Source organism: Kogia breviceps, chromosome 11 (genome assembly GCF_026419965.1).
Source record: "Kogia breviceps isolate mKogBre1 chromosome 11, mKogBre1 haplotype 1, whole genome shotgun sequence".
Taxonomy (NCBI): domain Eukaryota; kingdom Metazoa; phylum Chordata; class Mammalia; order Artiodactyla; family Physeteridae; genus Kogia; species Kogia breviceps.
This window is the reverse complement of record NC_081320.1, coordinates 44882020-44907250: the sequence shown is the minus strand read 5'-3', so window position 1 is coordinate 44907250 and position 25231 is coordinate 44882020. Positions and strand designations below refer to the sequence as shown.

Below are 25231 nucleotides of genomic sequence, written 5' to 3'. Positions count from 1 at the left end.
AGCACACGGGCTTAGTTGCTCCACGGCATGTGGGATATTCCCGGACCAGGGCTCGAACCCGTGTCCCCTGCACAATTATATATATGCACACACACACACACATTTATTTATGTAATTAATTAACTTTTGCCCTTTCTCCTTCCAATTATTCTACTTAAGACTACATAAGACTTTCATAACAAGGGGGATTGTTTTTAAGGAAGAGGAATAAACATCACACAGAGATGGACAGAGAAATTCATGAAATGTATCTCCTTTTCTTGTGAAGGTAAGTGCATCTGTGTTTCAACAGGGATAGTTGCTGTGTATCAGGCAGAATCATGATATTCTTTTTGTTCTTCTTTGGAAATTTAAACATGGATACAAGGGTAAGTATAGATGCTGTGCATTCCAAAGGGTGAACTGTGATGGACAACGTCTGTTCAATATTCTGTACTATCCTCACCCTTCTAAATTCTCCCCTCTACTGGATACTTGTACACAGAGATCCAGTTAGATTTCACCAATGAGAGCCATTTGTGCACAATTTGGAAGGGAAAAGAGAAGTAGAAATAATATTCTCTAGTGGCAACTGCAAACAGACTAATGGACATCAGATAGCTAATGTGGGGCTCACCAATATCTTTCCAGCATCTTCCTGACAATCATCCACCCCGATGCTTTGGACAGCTGAGATCACCGACAGTAGCTCGCTGCAATTCCTACACTGGCAGATTTCACAGTGCCCTCCCTGATCTGCATTGCCCAGAATTAATGGCTGTGTAAACCCAATTCTCCATATTAAATCCTTTCCTACTGGAAATGCCAGTAGTGATTTATGATTTCTTGACCAAACTCTAACTCAGCAAGTAAAGGCACTGAAAGAAAAAATAAGAGGAAAAAATGCTACTCAGACTATAACTTAGGTCAGCAAGTATTTTATTAAGCAACTGCTATGGCAAAGTCATGTGCTCAGGCACACAGAGATACATGTTGTTTATGCTGAGTTCATTTGTCCACGGGTCCTTTTTCATATGATCTGTGTACCTGGTGTACCCAGGACACTGGACAGCACAAGGTAAGATGGACAAGAAAAGCAAAACTTGGCTGTTAAATTTTTGTCAAGAGAATATCTATTTAAATAATGATTCAATTTTGAGGCATCCTATTTGAGCACAAGCCAAGCCATTACAGGTTCTTTAATTTAAAAAATAATAACATTAAAAATCAGCCCTGGGCTTCCCTGGTGGCGCAGTGGTTGAGAGTCCGCCTGCCGATGCAGGGGACGTGGGTTCGTGCCCCGGTCCGGGAAGATCCAACATGCTGCGGAGCGGCTGGGCCCGTGAGCCATGGCCGCTGAGCCTGTGCGTCCGGAGCCTGTGCTCTGCAGCCGGAGAGGCCACAACAGTGAGAGGCCCGCGTACCGAAAAAAAAAAAAAAAAAAAAAATCAGCCCTATCTTCTGATAGGGTGATTGTCAACATTCTCAGAGCTGCCCTTACTTCATTTCAGCATATTAAGCCCAAAGGAGTCGAGAACAATTAACTTAAGAACATCACACTTTGGGAAGGTCAAATTGAAGAGACCAATGTGTCTGTAAGGCAGCTAACTTTTCTCTATCTTGGGGAATCTCAGTCACTTCCCTTCATTCCTGTGTTCTGTCACAGGAACAACCAGGAATTTGCAAATAAATTGATATAAACCTGTCTCTGCTAAGAAAACAACTCAAAGTACTTAAGTTACTAATGTTGTGTCAGTAAAGTGAATTCTGCGCTCAGAGGCCAGTATATTTTTCCACTTCACTCAAAGCACAGAAAAAGACTACCTATATGAAGAAGTTTTAAAATTAATTTTTTCTTTCAAAGAAAGAAATGCTTTGAACTTCAGTAACACATGATTTCAAGTTAATAACCAAGAACATAAGACAGAAAATCCTACGAAGATCTCCCACAGTTCCTAGGTTTCTCCACAGCAGCAGTAAAAGTGAATTAAGAATAAAATCAATATTGGGTTTATAATTTTATTCAAAGGACAAATACAAAACAGAAAGCAAGAGATAAAATTCAAAGCAAATGTGCTCAATATTTCAAAACAACTCTATGTACAAAGTAAATAGGAAAAAACAACCAAAAGCCCCCGTAAATCACACTAGCTAGATACATTCAAGTCTAACAGAAAGAAACCTGAATTTAACGCAATTTCAATTACCTAGAAACTGAAAGTCTTTATTGTCTCAGACTATTTTCCATCCCAGTTAGGGGCATTATTTGAAGACAAAGCTTTCTAACGAATCCATCTCACATTGAACTCGCCATAGTAAAACATCCTTGACTGATGCCACACTGGCTTTTCTTAAAGCCAACAACAGTATCACCTGAAAGGGGCCGTCGGCAGAAACAAACTGTAGTGATCCTGACACATCTAGACCTTTGCACCCTGGCTATTGCACGATAATCCTAAAACTAACGGATACCAACCTTTGGGTCTCACAAATTAAGAATATATAAGTTAAGAACAAGCGATCATTTGCCTTTTAGGTATAGTGCATCTAGAACTCTCAATGAGTATTGACCTATATTCCAGGCTTTGGGAATTCTGGACATTTTCCTTTTAAGACCTCACCATATTTATCTCCATTTCAAAACATACAGAGCTAAGTGATGGAGGCAAAAATTAACCTCTAAAGATCCCCAGGGTGTGCAATAGCTGTGAGTTCCACAATGTACCTTATTCGCATTGTTGGAAATAATGCAATCGGTTGCTAAACTGCAGAAATTAAGAGCATATGAAAACATGCCAATTGCTTTCATCCTAACAGGCATAAAGTCTTTTTAATTTTACATAAACATATACGAAGGCAGATTGATAAATGAATGGGAAGGAAATAACTATAATTCTATCCAGAGAGCACTTCTACAATTGTTTACAAGCTCCGTTTTTCATTCCGTATTTTCAATGACACATCCATACTCCATATCAAAAATTTTCTGAAATATGAAAAAGGAAATACGGCTACATAATAGCATTCTCTATAAGAAAATACATGTGTGAACCTTGGCGTTTTGAGTCAATGAATCATGTTAATATGAAGTTCACAAATACGTCTTTACAACCTTGGAAATAATCTCTTGTGTACATGCTAACCAAAAAGAGAACAATAAATTTATCTTATTACATATATACTTCCTGGGAAGGGGTCAGCTGGTTAAATGACCTATAACCTGGCAACTTCTCTGTATATTATTACAAGATTACTTTTTATCTCCAGGATGCTTGTTAAACTAATAAAGCTTCTACATCATTTTTAAAAATTAGATAGAACAATTTAACCTCAGATTAATGGGAGAAACTTAAGGACTTCTTTCCTTCATCCGAAAAATTAAAGAACTTATTTTTCCTCAAATCCACTTCAATGAAAAGTGGCCTCTTAATTTTTAGGGAGATTATTTCTTGGCCTTTAACATGTACTCGGTAAATACTTACTGATAGTGAACTGAAGAGAATTTAAAGAAAACCTTTCACTAGGAGTAAAGCTAAATTTTATGTAAAAAAATGTGGCCTGTGGAAAAAATGATCCATGCTGGTGTGGATCTGGGCTTTGCTGCAGAGCAACACAGAGTGAAAGAGAATGAGAGATTGGGCTCAATTCTATGGGAAGGCAATACAGCACATCTATTCATTCAAACCACCCTGGCATAACTCTGTCTCCTGCAAAACACAGCAAGTGCTGTAAGCACTAGGGATAGAGATTTTAGCTTGCTGTTTATAAAAGGATCCTGTAAAAGGACTCTTTGTTCAATAATTAAGAGATTGCCAGATACTACAGAAACTTTAGATTTGGAATATATGCTGTACTTGCTATTCACCCATCTTAAATATCCTTCTTTTGCAACTATCAGTTCACTTAAACAAAGTTGTTGTTCACTGCATATACCCTGTAAATTTGCTAGAAACAACATAGTGTCACAAAAAGTTCTAAAAGCCTTGACAAAGTATAGTGTTTACAGAGTATAACATCAGAAAAAGTAGAGCCTTTGTTTTATCTAATAATCCTTTTTAAAATAATTGGGAAGTTGGAGTGAAGACGTGACTTTTAAATATATTTATGTAATATTTCTTCTTTTTAAAAGCAACAGTAATGAATAAACTTTTAGCATCAAAAATGTTTACCAACAACTAAAGTAAACATTGGCTACATTCTTAGTACAATACAATCTTTAACACAATGACAAACATGTATACACTTCAAATATTGGCAAATTGCTTCAAAATGCAATTCTCAGCAAGTTTTTGGTAACTTATTCACAGTTCAGAATTATAGTCACTGGACTCAGAAGACATGAGGAAGAAATGACCAACTGGCTCAGTAAACTAAACATTCATCTCGAAGAACAGAAAACTGAAACAAAGGCAGGATGATTCTACAATTTCTAGCTCACAAGAAATATAATTTAAACAAATACTGAAAGTTTTATTTAAGCAAAAAATAAAAATTAACTGCAGAACATTTTTTAAAAGCTAACAGTATCACTTCTATATTCATTCTGAAAACTAGTATAGTAAGAAAGGTAATTTGAGAATTTCCTAAAAAGTTCTCGTCAGCCATTATTTATGGCATATTCCGTAACACTGATATCAAGCTATTACAGACTCACAAGTTAATATGGCATAACTTTACAGTCTTGCTAGTTAACTATGATTTTTATTTTAACCCTGGATACTATTGGTTCAAAGCTAATATTACCATTCCTACTGGTTATCATGTCACAGATCTAAAGATACAGTTAAATTCATCAAGCTAGGGAAATACTGATAGATTAACAATCTTTAAATATTGTGGGGAAAAAATGATTTAATTGTTAGAACTTTTAAACCCGAGGCTCTAACACTAAAAACAAAGAAAGTAATCTGAAATATGTTTTCGCAGGTAAAACACTACCTGGTATTCTGGTATACAACATCTACTAACTATGTGGATATAAGACTTCTTTATCTTTCTTTACCATTCCCTTCAATTTCTTTGGCCTTCACAAATTCAATGTGAGCTCTGAATTCTTTTTAAATAAACATTTTCAATGACATTGTGCTTTTTAGAAAAATCACTTAAGTTGTAGCATATAATAAGTAATTAACATTAGTTGTTCCCTTTTATTGCTATAGTATATATCCTAATTTTAAAAAAAAAGAGAGAGAGGAAACTGACCCCAAAGGACTTCTTAAAATATGTTTGTTAAAGCAAACATTTCAGCTGGTTTTCCTTCTTTGAAGAGTTATAAAAATGTGTCAAAGGAATACTACCAAGGAGCTAAAAAGGGGTTCTTTTCCTCTCTCATCCTCATAATTAACTCAGGTCAAGAGACCTGTATTCAAAAGGATAAGACAATGTCATCTCAGAAACAATTTCCTAAGAACCTAAGAGAGAAAATCTTTATTAGCACTCTAACAGCCCCATCTGCACGACACGCTGTGTCAGTTCCCTTTTAGTTGTGATGCTTGATTGTTTTCACCTTTGCATCTAATGACTGCTGTTCCTTAGATTACCACAGACACATGGATCTACAGCCTGTGGTAACAGCTCACTCTACAAAATGCACTTCACCTCTTAGGAACATGATACACACCAAAACTTGGACCATGATTTAAGTGAACAAATCCACTCACAACATTTAACAGCTCAACTTCATTTTTCCACTCTCTCACCCTGTGCCTTCCAATGATCCTAGTCTCCACGCGTGATGAGTCCATCTGGGGACAAGTGGACTTTGCCTTAAACATGATGCATTTTTCAGTTCCTAGCACAGTGACTTGCCCATAATAGGGTGTTGACAGAGTTATAACAAACTAAAAACAGTTAACATTAATTTTCCTCCTACCATCTATTCCTATGGCATAGGTGATTTAAAAAGACAGAAAAGCTGACTGATGCCAAAGTTTCAATCATGTACTTGGCCATGTGTTAGATGCTAACATGACCTCTGGCCTACAAAGGGCTCACGACCTACGGTAAGGAACTCTAAGTTATACATGAGTGAATTTAAATTTTAAATGTACTACAAGAAAGAATTTTTTACAGAAAGGACTCCTTTTGTAGAATCTTTCTTGAAAAATCAGATTTTCTTATCCTGTATTACACTGGTTTTAACTGAGCATCCACACTTATTAGCAGTTTGCCTCATTACAGTATTTTTTGTGTTCATAATTCATAAAAGCATCTAAAAATCACTACATTAAACAGGGTAGGGAGCAAGAAGAAGGGGTAGGGAATGGAAGCCACGTTTGTTTGGAAAATACCACTATTTTTTTCTTACTATTGGTTTTTGAGATTTGGTTTAGAACTTACCCTAGCCTAAAGTGTATATGTGTGTGTTTGAGAGCTAGAGAAAGATAGACAGACACACCAAACACGCACACACAGAGAGGGAGAGGAAACAGAGACTGAAAATTAATGACTGATTTCACATATCAGTTCCACTTAGAAAGCTAATTTGAACTTTGGAAATGCTATAAATCCATATAAATCATGTGCATAAAATGCTAATATAATGTAAGAATGACACTACACACATACTAAAACTAGCAGGCCTACACAAAATATTAGAAACAATTAAAATAGATAAATATAGCTATAGTAGCTATATAAATGTGAACAGTAATCCTATTTCATTTTAAAAACAGGTTTCTAGTCTTAATCTAAGAGTCCTTCTGAATTACGTCAAAATATGCCAATTCTGTCTCTAACCCTAACACAAGGCAGAATTCTATGTTTCTCTTCCAATAGCTACTAGAAAATCGTAACCTCATCAAGAAGTTCAAACACAGAAAAAGGAAAAGACTGAGCTTGCTTAATTATACTAAATATCTTACCTTCACAATTTAAAAGTGAAAACTTTTGAAAGAGAAGGACTTAACCAAAACATAAACACACTGTCCTGTAACGCCCAAGGTGTGGCCAAAAAAGCTCCATGAAGAAATTATTACAATTTTTTGGGTGTCAAGCTAATATTCTACTTTAAATTTTTTTAATCTAAATTGTAAGTTTCCATTTCTGACACTAGCTGGCTGAAGGCACCTCAGTATCACTTTATTTATATCTTCTTCATTCCTAAATATTTTTCAGGGGTAAAACAGAATATACAGAGAGAAAAATACCTAGAAAGCAATACTAAATTTTATATAATCCTTCATTAACGTCAGTGTAAAGCATATAGCTTTTTCTAATTCTAGCCCATCGTATACATTTAGAGTCAAATGATTAGTCAAAAGACTTGTAAATCTTCCAAACAACTGCAAGGAGCTTCCAAACTGGCACAAAGGTACTACTAGTTTGATGCAACAAGGCAGTGAGAGAAGTTAAAATTAACTGCAGGTATTTCTTCTCTGGGACAAAGTTGAAGAGAATTCTGAATATACTGGTATTAATTTGAGACATTTGATAGCAACTCTGTGTGGTGATTTCAAAGAATAAGATAAAATGTCATTCAGCAGTAATTTTAAAAAACAACAAAAAACTACAGATACGAGCAAATTAAAAACCACTTTCACGAGATGAAAAAACAAGGAGTAGGATATACAACATGTACGTATCCCATCTTTAAACTTAAAATCATATTGTCAATTGTACAAAGTAGCTCAAATTTAAAGTTTGTGCTATGAAATTGTGCAAGTATTTTCTATCAAGGGCTGGAGAAAACCAACGCACTACTATACTATTTATCTTCCTAAGATACCTTGACATACAAATCACAGGCAATAAGTTTGAGAGACTAAGGTTAACAACTTAGAAATCCCACAAAGAAAAGTTTTCAGTTTTTAAGTTTTACAGTTTGATTTAAAAGCAAAATAACAAACAAATTTCAAAATAAATCACAGCATCTTCTCTTTAAAACTGAATTAAATGTCCAAGTACATTGCTGTTGGCTTTAAATATTCCAATTAAATGCACTACTCTTTCATTGGCCACCTCTCAGATTGAAGTGGAGGGCCCGGAAATCCAACACTCAGCATCCTTCAATGAAAATGAGAGCTAAATCTCTTTCTGACACCAATACCAATATAGATTCCATTATTCAAACTCCCTCACAAATTACTGGGAAAATATGAGGTAATTTCACAAAAATCACAAATTGAATGGAATAATTATAACTGATATATAAATAAGGATTCACTAGAAAAGGCTTAGGGGGTGATATTTTAAATCAAGGTTTTAAATACAAAAGGTGTCTTGTGTTGCTTAATTGCCCAGTTTCAGTTGTTCCTTATTCTACGGTTACAGATTTGGCTAGATTCCGCGGGAAATCAACCTGCAAAAAAAAAAACCCAGCAATTTTTGAGACATTATACATATATTGGGGGGGGGGGGGGGGCTATAAGCAAATTATTTTTGCTTATAAAAAACAGAAAACATGTTCATTAACCATCTTTACTATTGATTACAAAGAATTAGATTAGGAAATATAGTAATATATCTTTAAAAGACTTGAAATCAGGAAAAAGAATTCCAAAGGAGCCAGTTCGGCACATAAAAAACTCCTGTGGTCCTCTATGAGGTGGCATCCCTCTCAGGGGACACTAGAAACGTATAAGAGCAGATGTTTTGATTGTCACTTTGGTTGTCACAATGAATGAGGAACCAGGAATGCTGAGAGCCCTACAGTGTGTGAGAAAGTCCCAAATAAAGAATTTCCAATAGCTACCTCATTAAGAAACACAGAAAGAAAACAGGTAATCTCCAGTCATGGAGGTAATGTCCAAGATTCCTTCAAGTTCTATGGGTACGAAAATGTTAGGATGTAACCTACAAATTGGGCCATGGAAATATAACAAGTGACAGAGATATGTATGAGGGAATTATCAGATTCTATTGCTAAAAATTTAGAAGGAAACTATCAAAATGTATCAGGGTGAAAAGCCAGCCCAAAGCGGTCCATCACTTACATCATAGCCTCTCAGCACAGCCAGGTGGAAGGCCAGCAACTGTAAGGGGATCACGCTGAGAATGCCCTGCAGGCAGTCCACTGAGTGTGGCACCTTGATTGTTCTTTTTGTGTTCTTAATGGTCTCAGTGTCTTCCTTATCACAGATCACCACTGGCCGTCCCTGGGAAAGAAATCACACTCGCAATCACTGGTTAAGCAAAAGCAGGGCTGTAACACGTGAACATGCAAATTTTGCACTGCACGATTCACACGTGGCCTCACTGACAAAGGCTTATTTAAACTCACAATCCCATGTGATAAGTCTCACTCAGTCAAGGAAACAGAAGCTCTGTAAGATTCAGTGCTTTCTTAAATTCACACAACTAATACCAGGCTCGGTACTTAAATCTAGGACTACCCACCTTCAAAGCCCAAGTCTGTAACCACTACACTGTGACTAGAGATTAACATCTTTGGAAATTTACATACAAAGCCAAATGATCTGAAGAAAACTCAATTAAGCACAGCACCAGTAATATTAATGTAAAATCTAGTTCCTCCTGAAATATACATTTGACAATATTAAATTAAAAGAGAACAGCATACACTAATTGAAGAAGACAGGACTTGGAGACCAAGACCTCATTTTGATCTTGGTTCTGGTATTATGAGAACTATGGGCTAGGTCCTGTCAAAACTCTTGAGTATCTCAGATTACTCATGCAAACCTAAGCATGTTTTGTAAGCCACCTGATGGGTACTGGTCTATCACTTTAATGTCGTAAAATTCAAATAAGCTTTAGTGACCCAACTCTTAAACCCCCAAGGTGTCCTCACAGAAGCTCCTGACTTACCTGCCTAGCAACCACCTGCTGAAGAGCATTCTGACACTTGGCATAGGTGTGATCTCTCATGATGATCATGATGACAGGCATCAACTTATCCACCAAAGCTAGAGGGCCATGTTTCAACTCACCAGCAAGGATACCTTCAGAGTGCATGTAAGTGATTTCTTTGATTTTCTAACAGGAAGAAACTAGATTAGTCTTCAGTCTGTTTTTCAAAAACCCATTCTTTAAATATTACACAAGACATCTGATGTCTGAAGTCCCTGTCTATTTATCCAAAAGTATTAAAGGATCACTGATGTGCAAATATCGCTAATAGGTTAACTGATCGTTATTTCTAAATATAATGTCAACAACTATTTGGAAGTTTTAGAACTCCACAAGGACTTTTTGAAGAGTTTAGACTATCATGAATGTAATCATATTTCTTTGTAACTGATCTCCCAGTTGCTTCATACTTGACCTCAATTAAATCTCACACCTAGAGAACTTTTTATTTTATTCATATTTGGACAAAAAAATAACCCAAGTTACTTGCTAAACCCACGGTATCATGCTAAAATGTACTCTTCTTGATTTTGACTTTTGAATTAAGTATTCTGTTATACTTTCTGTTATACCTCAAGGTAAACAAATCAGAATGCATAAATATAAAGGGACTTTTGTAAAAGTTCCACCTATTTCATTCAGTCTAAAAGTATGACTGGGACTTCCCTGGTGGTGCAGTGGTTAAGAATCTGCCCGCCAATGCAGGGGACATGGGTTCGAGCCCTGGTCCAGGAAGATCCCACATGCCGCTGAGCAACTAAGCCCGTGTGCCATAACTACTGACCCTGTGCTGTAGAGCCCGCAAGCCACAACTACTGAAGCAGTGTGCCAAAACTACTAAATCCTGCACACCCTACAGCCCATGCTCTGCAACAAGAGAAGCCACTGCCGTGAGAAACCCATTCACCACAACGAAGAGTAGCCCCCGCTCGCCGCAACTAGAGAAAGCCCGCATGCAGCAATGAGGACCCAATGCAGCCAAAAATAAATAAATAAATAAATTTTTAAAAATAAAAGTATGGCTATGTGCCAGGTCCATAAGTCAACATTCTGAAATTGTAAGTGAGAAGACTTACTAGGGCCCCTTCAAGACAAGTAGCATAATGATAGCCACGTCCCATTATCAAGACTGACTTCTGGTGATAAAGTTCTGTTGCCAGTTTCTGAATTTCATCATCCATGCTCAAAACTTCCTTAATTAAATCTGTTAAGAAGTAATATTAGCAAAATCTATGAAAAGAGGACAATAAACTAAACCAATATAATAATAATAATAATAACATATGGGTAGCAACCGATAAAAGACCAAGATTTCTAATCTTTTGTGCTATCACTGTGGGGTTTTTAAACGCACAGGTGTAAAGTGAAAAGATCTTTCTGACTAAATAGGTACAAGCCACAGCTTCACCCATTTACTTCCCACTTCCTTAAACAAGTAGAGTGTGTGAGTATCTTCATACCAGGCAGCCGCTTCAATCCAAGCATGATCTCTTTGCGTCTCTCCTGCATGGAGATCCTGTCATCACACATCATAAGAGCAAACATCACAAGGGATACAAACTGGCTTGTGTATGCCTGAAATACCACAAAAAAGCAGAAGAATTAGTTGCAGTTGCATTTTAAGAAGTTGGAATTTTTAATTTAAAAAGATGAAAATAAACAAAAGAATTCCCACTGGTTTAAGTGCATACTTTTAAAAAAACAGCATTAGTAGCAGCAAAGTAAACCAGTATTTAGGAAATCTACCACTGTTCTCCTTTTCCGAATTTGAGCAAATACCTTAACCTTTATTTCCAAATACCAAATATAAGTTCCTTATAATGCAGTGGATGCTTATGAAATCCCTAATACAGTACCCTCAAGAAAGGAAGAGAAATGAACCAAAGGAAGGTAAGTAGGGAGTAAATCTGTATGTGCATAACCAAATTAAACTTTGAATGTAAATCAAAAACAAGGGTTTGAAAGCCTCTCCTTAATGTACTTGCACTGGTTTTGTTGGATTTTTTTAAAATTTTCTCTTTGATTTTTCACTTTTGTCTATTGCCTGTTCTTACTACTTATTTTTTTTAATTTTGGCTAAAAATTTTTTTAAGTTCAACTGTAGAAAAGCAAATAGAAATAAGAATAAGCCTCAATCTTATTAATAGGAATAATTACATTAATAACATATTATTATAACATTGTAATTACTTTTTTTACTATTTTTTTCCTTTATATTGTTAAGAAAATTATTAGTAAGTGTAATTTTATAAGTTCTGCTATTCTTTTTTTATTCTATTTTATTTTTAAATTTTATTTTATTTTTGGCCATGCTGCATGGTTTACAGGATCTTAGTTCCCCAACCAGGGATCAAACCCATGCCCCCTGCAATGGGAGCAAGCAGTCCTAACCACTGGACCACCAGGGGATTCCCCAAGTTGTGTTCATTCTTTTTTTTTTTTTCATTAATTAATTAATTAACTTAATTTTGGCTGTGTTGCATCTTCATTGCTGTGCATGGGCTTTCTTTGGTTGTGGCGAGCAGGGGCTACTCTTTGTTGCAGTGCACGGGCTTCTCACTGAGGTGGCTTCTCTTGCTGCAGAGCATAGGCTCTAGGTGCACAGCCTTCAGTAGTTGCGGCACACGGGCTCAGTAGTTGTGGCTTACGGGCTCTAGAGCGCAGGCTTAGTAGCTGTGGCACACAGGCTTAGTTGCTCTGTGGCATGTGTGATCTTCCCAGACCAGGAATCGAACCTGTGTCCCCTGCATTGGCAGGCAGATCCTTAACCACTGTGCCACCAGGGAGCTCCCTTGATATGATTTTAATTTTCCTAAATTTACCAAGTCTTGTTTTGTGGCCTAGCATGTGATCTATCCTGGAGAATGTACCATGTGCACTTAAAAAGAATGTGTACTCTGCTGCTTTTGGATGGAATGCTCTACACATATCAATTATGTACCTCTGGTAATGTGTCATTTAAGGCCAGTGTTTCCTTATTGATATTCTGTCTGGATGACTGGTCCACTAATGTAAGTGGGGTGTTAAAGTCCCCTACTACTATTGTGTTACTGTTGATTTCTCCCTTTATGTCCGTTAGTATTTACTTTATGTCCAATGCTGGGTCCATATATATTTACAATCGTTATATCTTCTTCTTGGACTAATCCCTTGATCATTATGTAGTGTCCTCCTTTGTCTCTTGTAACAGTCTTTAAAATCTATCTTGTCTGATGTAAGTATTGTTACCCCAGCTTTCTTTTGATTTCCATTTGCATGGAATTCCTTTTCTCATTCCCTCATTTTCAGTCTGTGTGTGTCTTTAGATCTGAAGTGATTCTCTTATAGGCAGCATATATATGGGTCTTGTTTTTGTATCCATTCAGCCACTCTCTTTTGATTAGAGCACTGAGTCCATTTACATTTAAGGTAATTAATGATATGTATGTTATTGCCATTTTGTTACTTGTTGGGGGTTGTTTTGTAGGTTTTTTTTTTCCTTTCTTATTTTGTTCTCTTGTGATTTGATGACTATCTTTAGTGTTGTTTGGATTCCTTTTTCCTTTTTTGGTTTATATCTATTATAGATTTTTGGTTTGTGGTTACTGTGAGGTTTTTAAAATAGCAATATGTATATATATGTGTGTGTGTGATTGTTTTAAGTTGCAGGTCTCTTAATTTCAAATGCATGTTAACAACCCTGCATTTGTACTCTCCTCCTCTCATGATTACTGTTTTTGATATCTTTTACATTTAACTGTATTGTGCATCCCTTAACTGCTTATTGCGGATATACATGATTTTACTGCTTTTGTCTTTAACCTTTCTACTAGCTTTGTGGGTGGATGACTTCCTACCTTTACTGTATGTTTGCCTTTATTGATGAGCTTTTTCATTTCATAATTTTCATGTTTCTAGTTGCGGCCATTTCTTTTTCGCTTAGAGGAATTTCCTGAACATTTCTTGTAGAGCTGGTTTGGTGGTGCTGAACTCATTTAGCCTTTGCTTGTCTGTAAAGCTTTTGATCTCTCCATCAAATCTGAACAAGAGCCTTGTTGGTTAGAGCAGCGGTCCCCAAACTTTTTGGCACCAGGGACCACTTTCATGGAAGACAATTTTTCCACAGTCGGGGGTGGGGGGTGGGGGAGTGGGAGGGTTCAGGAGGTAATGCAAGTGATGGGGGGGATGGTTCAGGCAGTAATGTGAGTGATGGGAAGCAATGGGAATGGCAGATGAATCTTCGCTCACTTGCCTGCCACTCACCTCCTGCTGTGCGGCCCCGTTCCTAACAGGCCACGGACCAGCACCGTTCCACAGCCCAGCACCATTCCATGGCCCAGGTGTTGGGGACCCCTGGGTTAGAGTATTCTTGGGTGTAGGTTTTTCCCTTTCATTGCTTTAAATAAAACATGCCACTCCCTTCTGGCCTGCAGGGTTTCTGCTAAAGGTCAGCTGACAGCCTTATGGGAGTTCCCTTGTATGTTATCTCTTGCTTTTCCCTTGCTGCTTTTATTTTATTTTATTTTTTTTTTCCAAATGAGTTGGTTTAATTCCAGGTGGTACAGAATTCAGGACAGAACAAGGACTTAAGAACACACTTTGGCAGGGTTCTGGGCTGGGTTTATGCAGATCTCATAGCTAAGGTAGAAATGGCTGAGAAGAACTAAAGACAAGATGAGCCACTGTATGATTTTTTTTTTTTTTTTAACAAAAGTTTATTCTTAAATGTACAATAGGTTCCAAGACAACACTTCATTCTAGCTATAGGTGGCAACAGATGTTATGGCATGGAATCCAAATGTTTAATCCGGATGTTTAAACAGGAATGGAACTAAAGATCATCATTGCCTCAGGCACAAAGAACAGCTTACTTTTTGCCAGATTTCTTAATTCCACCTGTGGCCAGGGGGCCTTTCCCCGCGGCCTTCGCTTTTAGCTCCTCGAGTTTCTTTTGCTCCTCCTTCTGTTTCTGCTTGAATGCCTTATCTTCCTCGTCCATCTCCTTGGCTTGCTTCTTGGGCTGCTTCAGGGGCTTCTTCTTGCCACCTTCGCAGCCCGACATGGCGCCTGCCGCCCCTTCCCCAGACCCTGCCACTGGATGCCTCCCTTGCTGCTTTTAAAAGTCTCTCTTTCTTTTTAATTTTTGTCATTTTTAATCACAATGTGTCTTGGTGTTTTCCTCTTTGCGTAAGTCCTGTATGGGACTCTCTGGGCCTCCTGGATTTGGTTGTCTATTTCTTTTCCAGGTTAGGGAAGTTTTCAGCTATTATGTCTTCAGATATATTCTCTGCCCCTTTCTCTCTCTCTTCTCCTTCTAGAACCCCTATACTGCGAATATTAGTACACTTGATGTTATCGCAGAGGTCTCTCAAACTGTCCTCATTTCTTTTCATTCTTCTTTTCTTTTTTCTGTTCAGCATCAGTGATTTTCACTACTCTGTCTTCTATTTTATGTTTTCTATAAAGCACCTTACATGAATTTTCATCCATTCTAATAAGTTTCTGATTTGATTTTCTTAAGTTCTACAGGTAGTCGATCATATCAGTTGCAAATAAGAATTTGTTTCCTCCTTTCCTGCTGTTTTAATTTTTCTTACTAAACTGGATAGAACTTCTAGAATAGGGATAGTAAATACGTTTCATACAGAGTCAATCCTTACCTACTGGTTGTCACAGTGAAACATTATGTTGAGAAGGATTCTAAGGGCACCTTTTTTGCTTTGCAATAATACAGATAAAATCCTTGGAAGGTTCCAGAAGAACAGCTAAGGCCCACCAAGATAAAGGTCCTGAAGCTTTCTATTTTGCTGTTCACTCATCCATTTTTCTCTATTATTTGCCTCCTTCTGCTTCATTGGGTTTCCTTCTTCTACCTTTTTGAGTTCAATACTCAGTTCATTTTCTTTTTGAAGCATTTAATGCTATGAACCTACCTCTATCACTCTGGCCACACTATCTAAATTTCTACCCATATTGTTCACTATATTTATTTTTTCTAGTAAGTCTCTTTAAATGGCAATTCTGATATGGTTCTAACTCAAGTTATTTAAAGAAACGTTTTTATGTTCCAGGCATTTGAGGTTTTTACTTACATTTTTATTATTAATCACTAGGATTACTGTGATATTGTCAGCTACAGTGCTATGAATAATTTTAACTTTAATAATTCATCCTGGGCTTTTTTGTAGATTATATGCTGAATTTCTACTACTCTTCTCTGGATAAGGGATCACGTCATGAGTGAATATTTTCCTGTCATAATATGGATAATGAGCCTCCTGTACAATAAAATCACAGTCTGCTAATGCTCCTTACCTTCCCAATAGTTAAATTAGATTCCCTGTTTCCTCCTGCTGCACCTCCCAGCTACCAGGTGCTCATACATTCCTCCACAGCTACCTGTCCCTGTGCTCCTATGTGTTCCACTGACAGACTGGGATTTTTTTCCCCTTAGCACTAAAGTGGATTTGCAGTCCCTTGTCTCCAGTCTAACGATCATACCTGTATTCTAAGTTCTAGTCCTTCCCAGTCTACTTCTTTCTACTGAAGTTTATTTTTCAATAAACCAATTAATCATAAAATATACTATCAGGACAGAGGGAGAGACCCAATGTCTTGGACTCCTGGGATACCTAAATTGTTTCCAATCCAAAATGATCAGATAATGAGTATTCTAGTTCCTCCAGCCCATAACTAAAAATGTTATTCTACAGAATATGCTTCTTTGTTTGGACTTAAAACATCTCAGCACTGGTTTTTAAAAGCAAATATTAAACAGAGTAACTTTAATGCACATATTTTTTCTATTGCATTCAGCTTAATTTCCAATTTCATGTTTTTCACTTCATCAATACATACCAGGCAACCAATTATGAAAAAAATAAGCTACACCTCACATCTAGAGTTACTGAGGTTTGAAAGAATTTACCAGGACAATGCTGACTCTGAACTTTTCAAGTTGGTTTTACTTTTTATTCAGCCAAAAATAAAAGTTATATTGGTTTATTTTATTTTTTTTAATCAACAGAAGTTAGTACTGGGGTGAACTTCTAAACACCTGCAATAACATACAAGAATTACTGAGTCTGCACAGTTATACCCATCAATTTCTACAGAAATATCAAATTGTCTATGGTCAAACATTCTGAGAAATTTAATAATATCTCTCTAACCTTGACAGTTTTTCAGGCAAAGTTGGGAATTAATCATCAAGATTATAGAATTTTTATGCTAGCTCTATCATGGAGCCCAGGGATCAGGATCAATTAGAATTTCTTTCATCACCCATTAACATATAAACTTATATTTGCCATTCAGAAATGATCTATAACTAAACACCCCAAAACTTTTAAATAACTCCAAGCCCAGAAAGTCTATGGCAGTTAAGGAAAACAAAATTACTTTAGAATCCAAGAAAAATTAAAGACTAAGCTGCCATAATACTAAAATTTTTCAGGGAGCCATTTTTTTAAAGAATTATAGTATATACTATAAAAAGATGCTTATTTTCCTATACAAGATGTAACCATTGGAAGAACCTGGGTTAAGAGTACATGGACTTCTCTACTATCTTTGCAACTTCCTATAAATCTATAGTTATTTCAAAACAAAAAGATTTTAGAAAAGGACTTGCAGAAAAAGAAACTACTGATACAAATAACACATGAAAAAATCTCAAAATGTCATGTTAAATGGAAGAAGCTAGATACAAAAGACATGTATTATATATACAATTCCATTTATAAGAAATTTCTAGAAAATGAAATAATATAGCAAGAGAAAGCAATACTTGCCTGAGGCTGAGGCAGAGGGGTAGGAGTGGGAATTGACTGGAAAGGGGGACAAAGGAACTTTTTCAGGTGATTAAGTCTTCTAAAATTGGACTGTGGTGACAAACAGCCAAATTTACTAAAACCATATACACTTAAAATTGGTGAATACTATGGTATGAAAATTATACCTCAATAAAGCTGTAGAAAAATGGTTAACAGCAGAATCTAGGTGATGGGTATACAGGTATTCATGTATAAATCTTTTAATTCTGCTGTATGTTTGAATATTATAATAAAACATTGAGGAAAATTTAAGTTTTCATGAATGATACAATTCGAAATTTAAAAAAAATGCGTTTCCCCTGGCAGCTCACAGATCAAGAAAGATTCAATAAAAAAGATAAGTCAATAGCCTCCATTCAGTGGTATGATCCCACATCCCACACATGCCACACTGAAGCCCTTGCTTCAAATGTGTTTGAATGAAGGGTCTGGGATTCTAATCCCTGATCAAAGCTGTCTGTCTGGACACTGTTCCAAGAATCCACAAGCTGCTGCTGAGGGCAGCTGTTTATTCATTCAGGCACAGAATGGAAACCCAAGCACCAATATCTTACATGTTTTAATCACCACATGGAGAAAATTCAGGCTTCAGTTTTCTGTAAATTATAGTGTTAGCAATATCAAAGTAACCAAGAAACAAAAACCTCACTCAGAGTTTTTACTTAAGAATTATAACTTTTCCACAAAAAAATTCCCCATGAGGTTCTTTAAATGGAAAAAGAACCAAATGTGGTTTGTATATGTTAACATCATCTTCCCTTAATTAAACTCAAATCCACCAAAACCTAAGCATCTTATTCAACAATCAGTAACAAATATTAGACTTAGGCAGAAAAAGACAAGAAACTGAAATTCTGAAACTATAAAGAGTAATATATTTGTGGAGAACATCTTTTGCATTTATACAACTTTCTAACATTCCTATTTTTATTACTAGTACTAAATTTATGCATATCCCAATTTCAAAGACGAAAGTAGTCTCACTAGGCCTTAAAAATGAAAATGAAGGTGCTTTTAAATCTCCACAGATGTATATCTAAAGAGAAACAGATATTGTCATATAATACTCAATTTATTTTTTTAAATAGCCAAATTTTATACCAAAAGTGTACTCCTCTTTACAAACTTTCAAAGGGAGTGTGTATATTTTGGCACATTTATTAGGATAGTATAAACCTATAAATAAAAATGTTAAAAATTATTAGACTTAAGCTGGGTGTTTCTAATTTGTTATTCTTCTAATTCCCTACTATACTTAATTAAGAGGGGGCATTATACTTACCATATATCCCACCCCACACAGCAGGAGGAATATAAGTGTTGGACGCAGATAGTCAGAAGAGACGTTTGCAAAATGAACTTTACATTATATATGCTTGTCCCTTTTAAACTCTTAAGATGAGTGTGAGGAAGGGGGACAACAAGTGTTTTATCTATTACTGACCCTTAAGGCTTACGATAATTACGATTAGTAAACAATATGAATTCTATAAGTGCTAAGAAATGAAATATAAAATACAGATTAGTCTGTTTCACCAACACTATGATTATGTAAATAATCACATGAGAACTAAGTCAAGAACTTACCTTTGTGCTGGCCACCCCTATCTCGGGCCCAGCATTGATGTGAACTCCACAGTCTGTCTCTCTTGATATGGAACTGCCAACCGTATTTGTGATCCCGACAGTTAGAGCTCCTCTCTCCTTGCAGTACCGAAGACCCATCAGGGTATCTGCTGTCTCGCCTGGGTAAAGAGGAAGACAAAAGTAACACACAGAGCAGTCAACATATGCTGTTTTTTAGATGCAAAAACAGAAAACTGACTACTCTTTCAACAATATCATTTGTTTTATTATTATTTTTTAACTGAAGTATAGTTGATTTACAGTGTTTCAGTTGTACACCAAAGTGATTCAGTTATACATATATTTTTTTTTCAGATTCTTTTCCATTATATGTTATTACAAGATACTGAGTATAGTGCCCTGTGCTATACAGTAGGTCCTTGTTGTTTATTTTATATATAGTAGTGTGTATCTGTTAATCCCAAATTCCCAATTCATAGCTCCCTCCCTTTTCCCCTCATTTGTTTTAAATAAAATTTAAAACATGTACTTAAAATAATAAATTTGTAACTTTTAACAATAGGATCTGACTTCCTAGGATCGTCTTTCTTTCTTTGTCTTTAAAAATTCAGTTCTTCTGAGTGTAAAATGTGTTGATTTTACTAACTCATTAAGAATTCCATAACATCAAAATAAACCTATATTTGTCAAGTTATCTGCAATAACCAGTTTATCTTTAAATATCAGTTTTGCCAACATATGCTATAGTTGTTAGAAAGAATGACTTTGACTTTCCTTTTCTTTAAGTCTTTAAAATTAGCATACCTGACTGACTAATGAAAAAGCAAACATCATCTCGAAAAACTGGGGTGTTTCTATCCAGGAAATCACTGGCTAGCTCTACCATAACAGGCAACTCAGTCAGCTCTTCAAGAACTTGACGTGTCTGCAGAGAAAAGATGACTTGGTCATACAACTTTATATCAAATACTTTTTCACTGGACTTCTTCAGACTCAATGTATAGTTTTCACTTTTTCTGATTATAAAAATGATACATAACGCAATGTTAGAAAATACAAACAACAGAGATTAAAGCATAAAAAAATAAAATAACCAAAATCCCACCACCCAGGAGATAAGCACTGTTAATATTTTAGCACAAGTCTCTTTAGACAATTATCAATGCATGTATAAATAAATGCATGTATAAAATGTTTTGAGAAGTGGAAAAGTTCTGAGTTAGCTTGTATATTAATTCTAACTTCCCAATTCCTAATCTTTAAATGACAATTCATATAATACCAAATCACTGAGAATTTCAAATGAGATAATAACAGATGTATCACAAACACTGAATGAAAAATTAAACACTTCGGAAATACTATGTGTTCATAAAGAATGCTTTTTCTCAAAAAAAGTCAATATACTTTAAAAATCTTGTTTAAGAAAAATCACTATTTTCAAACTCTGTACTATGGAGGGTAGAGTAGGGGGTAGATAACCTAGCTAGAATTAATTCAAGGATGCTATTTTGTATGCTAAACCACACAGGATTTCTAATATTTGTTTGTTAACTACAGTAGTTTCAGCATCCACCAGAAAACCCCAAACAAAACAAAACCCTTACATCTTCTCAAATTAGAGAATCCTAACACAGCATATACATAATTTATGCCCCACAATTCAGGCTTAGCATTGGATGAAACATTTAATCAAATTTTGTATTTCTAGGGCTTCCCTGGTGGCGCAGTGGTTGAGAGTCCGCCTGCCTTTGCAGGGGACACGGGTTCATGCCCCGGTCCGGGAAGATCCCACACACCACAGAGCAGCTAGGCCTGTGAGCCATGGCCGCTGAGCCTGTGCATCCAGAGCCTGTGCTCTGCAACGGAGAAGCCACAGCAGTGAGAGGCCCGTGTACCGCAAAAAAAAAAAAAATTTTTGTATTTCTGAATAGAGGGCTCATTCAATAATAGATCTAAGCCACCACTAAATTAGGCAATTCCTTAATTTACACTAATGTCTTTAATTCATTCTTTCTTTTTTCCAGTGCTCAAAACAATCACTTTCTAACAACTCTTCCCTTCAAAACTGCACAGATTTTCCTTTTTAGGACCATGTAATTTGGGGCAGGGGGTGGGGAGGGGAGGGAGAAGGGGGTGCTTTAGAGAAGAAGAAAGCCTATTGAGATGCAAGGGTTGAGTGACCAGCTAGTTTCACTCACTCGTCAAATGAATGGCTCCCACGAGTGTAGATAATTAATATTTATGTCCCAGCAAATAAAAAAATTACTGTCATGAACTTTAGAAATCAATCCTAAAAGTAGAAACTGTGTGTAAGGGTTTTCTGTACTTTCAGAAGTTGACATCAACAGCACATAACCTGTCTCTTTACAAGGGAAACTACATATGGATCTGATTTATTAGACTAAAAGACTGTTAATAAATTCCTAGGCTTCTACACTGACAACCAACACACATCTTTGATACAGAATTTCAGCTTCCAAAATAACAGTTTAAAGAACAAAGTCTATCAAAAAGAAGACTTCCTTCCTTTGCAGAAATGTGCCTACCAAATAAAATCCTGTTGAGGTTCACACAGCCATCTGTCTGGGGCAAATGAACAATGATACACAAAACCCAGTGATGGCTCTAACAGAAGTAGACATGTGGACTCCAACTGTGGACCCCAAGGCCAGGATGGCATAAGAACTTTCCACTCTTTGCCTTTCATGAAGTTAGTTGCAGGTGGTCTAACTGTATATCTAAGGACCTTTCTATAGCAGATGATCCATTGATAAATAATTCTAAGTAGCTATTAAAATTTCCCTCCCCAACCTTGATTTTTGCCATCACAACATGAAAACAAAACACGACGTTTTAACAAAAAATAGTTTTACATGGTGTGTTACTGGAGATACTGTTTATCTGCAGATATCTTCTAATACCCAAAATGACACAACTAAAATTTTAAGAAGCCACTTACTGCTACACCAGCGTGATAACTTGTTCCACAAGCGATAAGAATCAAACGCCGACACCTCTGGATCTCCTTAATGTGATCCTTCAAGCCACCCAAATTCACTGAAATAAAAGTTTGTGGATATAATTATTTAGGAAAGATCCATATGAAACAGGTAATCGCTTTTCATGAGTGGCCAATGCCAATCCGGGAAACAACACTGCTGTTTTAAAGCATTCACATTCCTCTTAGGAAGCAAAGTTCTCTCTTGTTTTGAAATGTAAACTAAGTAAGTTCGAACTTAACTGGCCACCCCCAACTTGTAACTAACCTTCCTCACCCCCTGACACGCCTACACAACTACAGTATCTACCACATCCTACCTGTTCGGTCATTTTTACATTCCTCTCTTCAGATTAAAAGGTATCTTAAAGGCAGAACTATAGGGACACGGACAATAGATCAATAGATGCTGGCGGCTGGTGGTGGGGAAAGGGCTGACTACAAAGGGGCTTGGGGAAATCTTTCCGGTGAAGAATCTGTGCTAACTCTTGATTGTTGTACAGGTTGTTTAGGATTGTGACCATGTCGTGGAAGTTGGTCAAAACTCGCTGAATTGTACATTAAGAACAGTCAATTTTATTATACCTAATTATAGCTCAGTAAGCTTGCTTGGGAAAAAAACTGTCTTAGTTACATGCCCAGAACAGTGCTCTGAACACAATATAAACCACTCTCCTCTCAGTCTTTCCCATCCCAGTCAATGCCACCCCATTCACCTAACGGCAGGGTCATCCATCCTTGGTTGCTCAACAGCGACTGCACAGGCAAGTCCTGTGAGCCCCACCTTCAAACAGTACCTCCAACATCATCAGCCAAGTCCAACATCCCTCCCCTGGACAACAGCTGTACTCTCCTAACTTCTATTCTCTACCTCCTAGAGCCTGTCCTCCACACACAGCCAGAATGATCTTTTAGAGGGATTCTTTAAAAACATAAATCTGATCACAAAACCCTCCAATGAGTCTGTCCTCCTTCTGTCTCTATAGCCACGTGTGTGTTCTGCTAAGGGTGCCTTGTCTATGGGTCGGTCCTTCTACACATGGCTAGTTTTCTACCTGTGAGAAATTTTCATCCAACATTCATTCAATTATTCAACTAATATTCTGAGCACCTACCAAGTGAATATACTGTCCAAGGCACTGTGTGGCTACCAGACAGTTCAGCATCTGGCTGATGAGAGGAATGAGCACGCCGTGGGCAGCATCCTTCTCCATCTGACCCACCGTCGGTCTGTCTACTCTGCCCCTGCTCTTTATCTCCTCCACTCTTTTCTTCTACCTTAACTAGCTACAAAATGGAACCAAGGTATATGCTTTGCTTTTTATATTTTGGAATAATTTACATGCTTCCTTTTAAATTTCAATACTGAGAGGGCCAGTTATATTTCTCTATTTTAAGAAACTAGTTAAGTAGAAAATAAAACAATGAAAAGCTTCACTGGCTTCCCAAGTCAACTTTGGAATGAAGTCCAAACTCCTCATATGGCCTTCAAGTGGCCACAAGCCCTGCCTCCTGCTTCACTCTGACCTAATCTCCTAGCACTTCTCCTCTCACCCAGGCCACCCCAGCCAGACTGGCATTCTTGCTGTTCCTTCTCGTGTACCTCTGCCTCAGACCTCGGCATGTACTGAAAAGACTTGGGGGAAAAGGAAACAACATTAAGAGGCTGGGTAGGGAGTCATGAAAAGGCAAATCAGTTTGGAGATGTCTAAGTATAAAGTAGACAGACTATCAGAGAGACTTATATTTCAGGTGATGACCAAGAAGGACAGGGAGGTTAGACAGTGAGATTAGCTGGTCACAAGCATTTCCCTAAAATTAGCCCTAGCAAATTCCCTGATGGCTGAGGGGCGTTTGGGATAGTTCTGGAAGGAGTCGCCCATGGTCTGAATTGATGCTTTGGAGAGACTCCTACTTCTGGTAAGGGAGACCACTTCTACAGCAGGAGTGTCTGGAGGAAAGGGGTGGGATGGAGCGGGAACACCACTGAACACTGGAGGCTAGTCTGGCTCCATAAATGACTGATGGTGTGACCTTTGGCCAGTCTGTAAACAGACAGAGCCTCAAATTCCTTATCTTAACAACAAAAAAAGATAACAGCAATCCTGTTTATATTATAGAACTTTTATGAGGAACACATACCATAGATAAAAGTGCTTTTTAAAATCATGACTTTTCAAAGTTTATCTCCTTCTTTTCCCTTATAAAACAAAACTGTTTCCTAATCTTATTTCCATTCCATACCATAACAGTATTTACTGCTACTCTCCCCGTTCTTCCAGTTCAACCACCTTCCACAACTCCGTCTCCCACACAAGCAGATAACAGGTCCTGCTTTGGAGTGCTCCTGTTTCTCTCCTGGCCCCCGCTGCCCTCCCATTTCCTATTGCTTTACCCCAGATGGGACAACATCCTTACTGGCGACTGCATCTCAGCCTCTCGCTCCTCCAGTGCACACTGGAGATTGGTACTCAGGTCACTTCAGTAAAGCTCTGATCACCCCTGACTCCTAAGTCTCCTAACAGCTCTGCAATTTCTACAAAGGGAGGTACCCTTCACGCTCAACAGAATGCATTCACGGCCCTCCTGGGCAGTTCCTCTCACCTTCTTCCCTAGACTTACTGCTCTCTATTCCTCTTCAAGTACTAGATGTGGCAGACAAACTGGACTACATATTATTTCACAAACAAATTTCTGATGCGGTTTTCTACTATCTCCTCTTAGCAAATGCATTCTACCCAACTGCAATGCTCCCATCTCATCTTTACCTATTCAAACCTTCCAAATCCTTTAAACCACCACCTGCCTACTTCATGGAGCCTTCCCTGGCCCCTTGTCCACAAACAGATTCATTCTCTACTTTCTCTAAATTCAACACTAAACTTTAAACATTTCAACATTTAACTGTGTTTCTAATGTCATTTATCATATTTTACCTTTCTTTAAATAGTTACTTATGTATTCATCCCCCTTCTAATAACCTCAAGGAGGAGATAGCAGCAGAGATAACTTTCCTACAGTCCCTGGTACGTTTAGCGTG

General features: G+C 37.2%; 2 protein-coding genes across 3 annotated transcripts in view; both read right to left on the bottom strand.

Annotated features, from left to right (window-relative positions):
- Positions 1-1984: 1984 nt before the first annotated feature.
- GFPT1 (glutamine--fructose-6-phosphate transaminase 1) overlaps positions 1985-25231 on the bottom strand; it is a 63908-nt gene continuing 40661 nt past the window's right edge. For both annotated transcript variants that reach the window (XM_059079797.2, XM_059079795.2), the window contains 8 exons: positions 22153-22250; positions 19995-20115; positions 19191-19348; positions 11250-11364; positions 10866-10993; positions 9748-9915; positions 8913-9074; positions 1985-8278 (listed from right to left, as the gene is read on the bottom strand). In XM_059079797.2, the coding sequence (XP_058935780.1) occupies positions 8234-8278; positions 8913-9074; positions 9748-9915; positions 10866-10993; positions 11250-11364; positions 19191-19348; positions 19995-20115; positions 22153-22250 (995 nt within the window). In that variant the 3' untranslated portion in view covers positions 1985-8233. The remainder of the gene's footprint in view (positions 8279-8912; positions 9075-9747; positions 9916-10865; positions 10994-11249; positions 11365-19190; positions 19349-19994; positions 20116-22152; positions 22251-25231) is intronic.
- On the bottom strand, positions 14549-14866 carry LOC131765877 (translation machinery-associated protein 7-like). The gene has a single exon (XM_059079850.2). It carries the CDS (start codon positions 14828-14830, stop codon positions 14636-14638), a length of 195 nt encoding a protein of 64 aa, XP_058935833.1. The 5' UTR covers positions 14831-14866; the 3' UTR covers positions 14549-14635.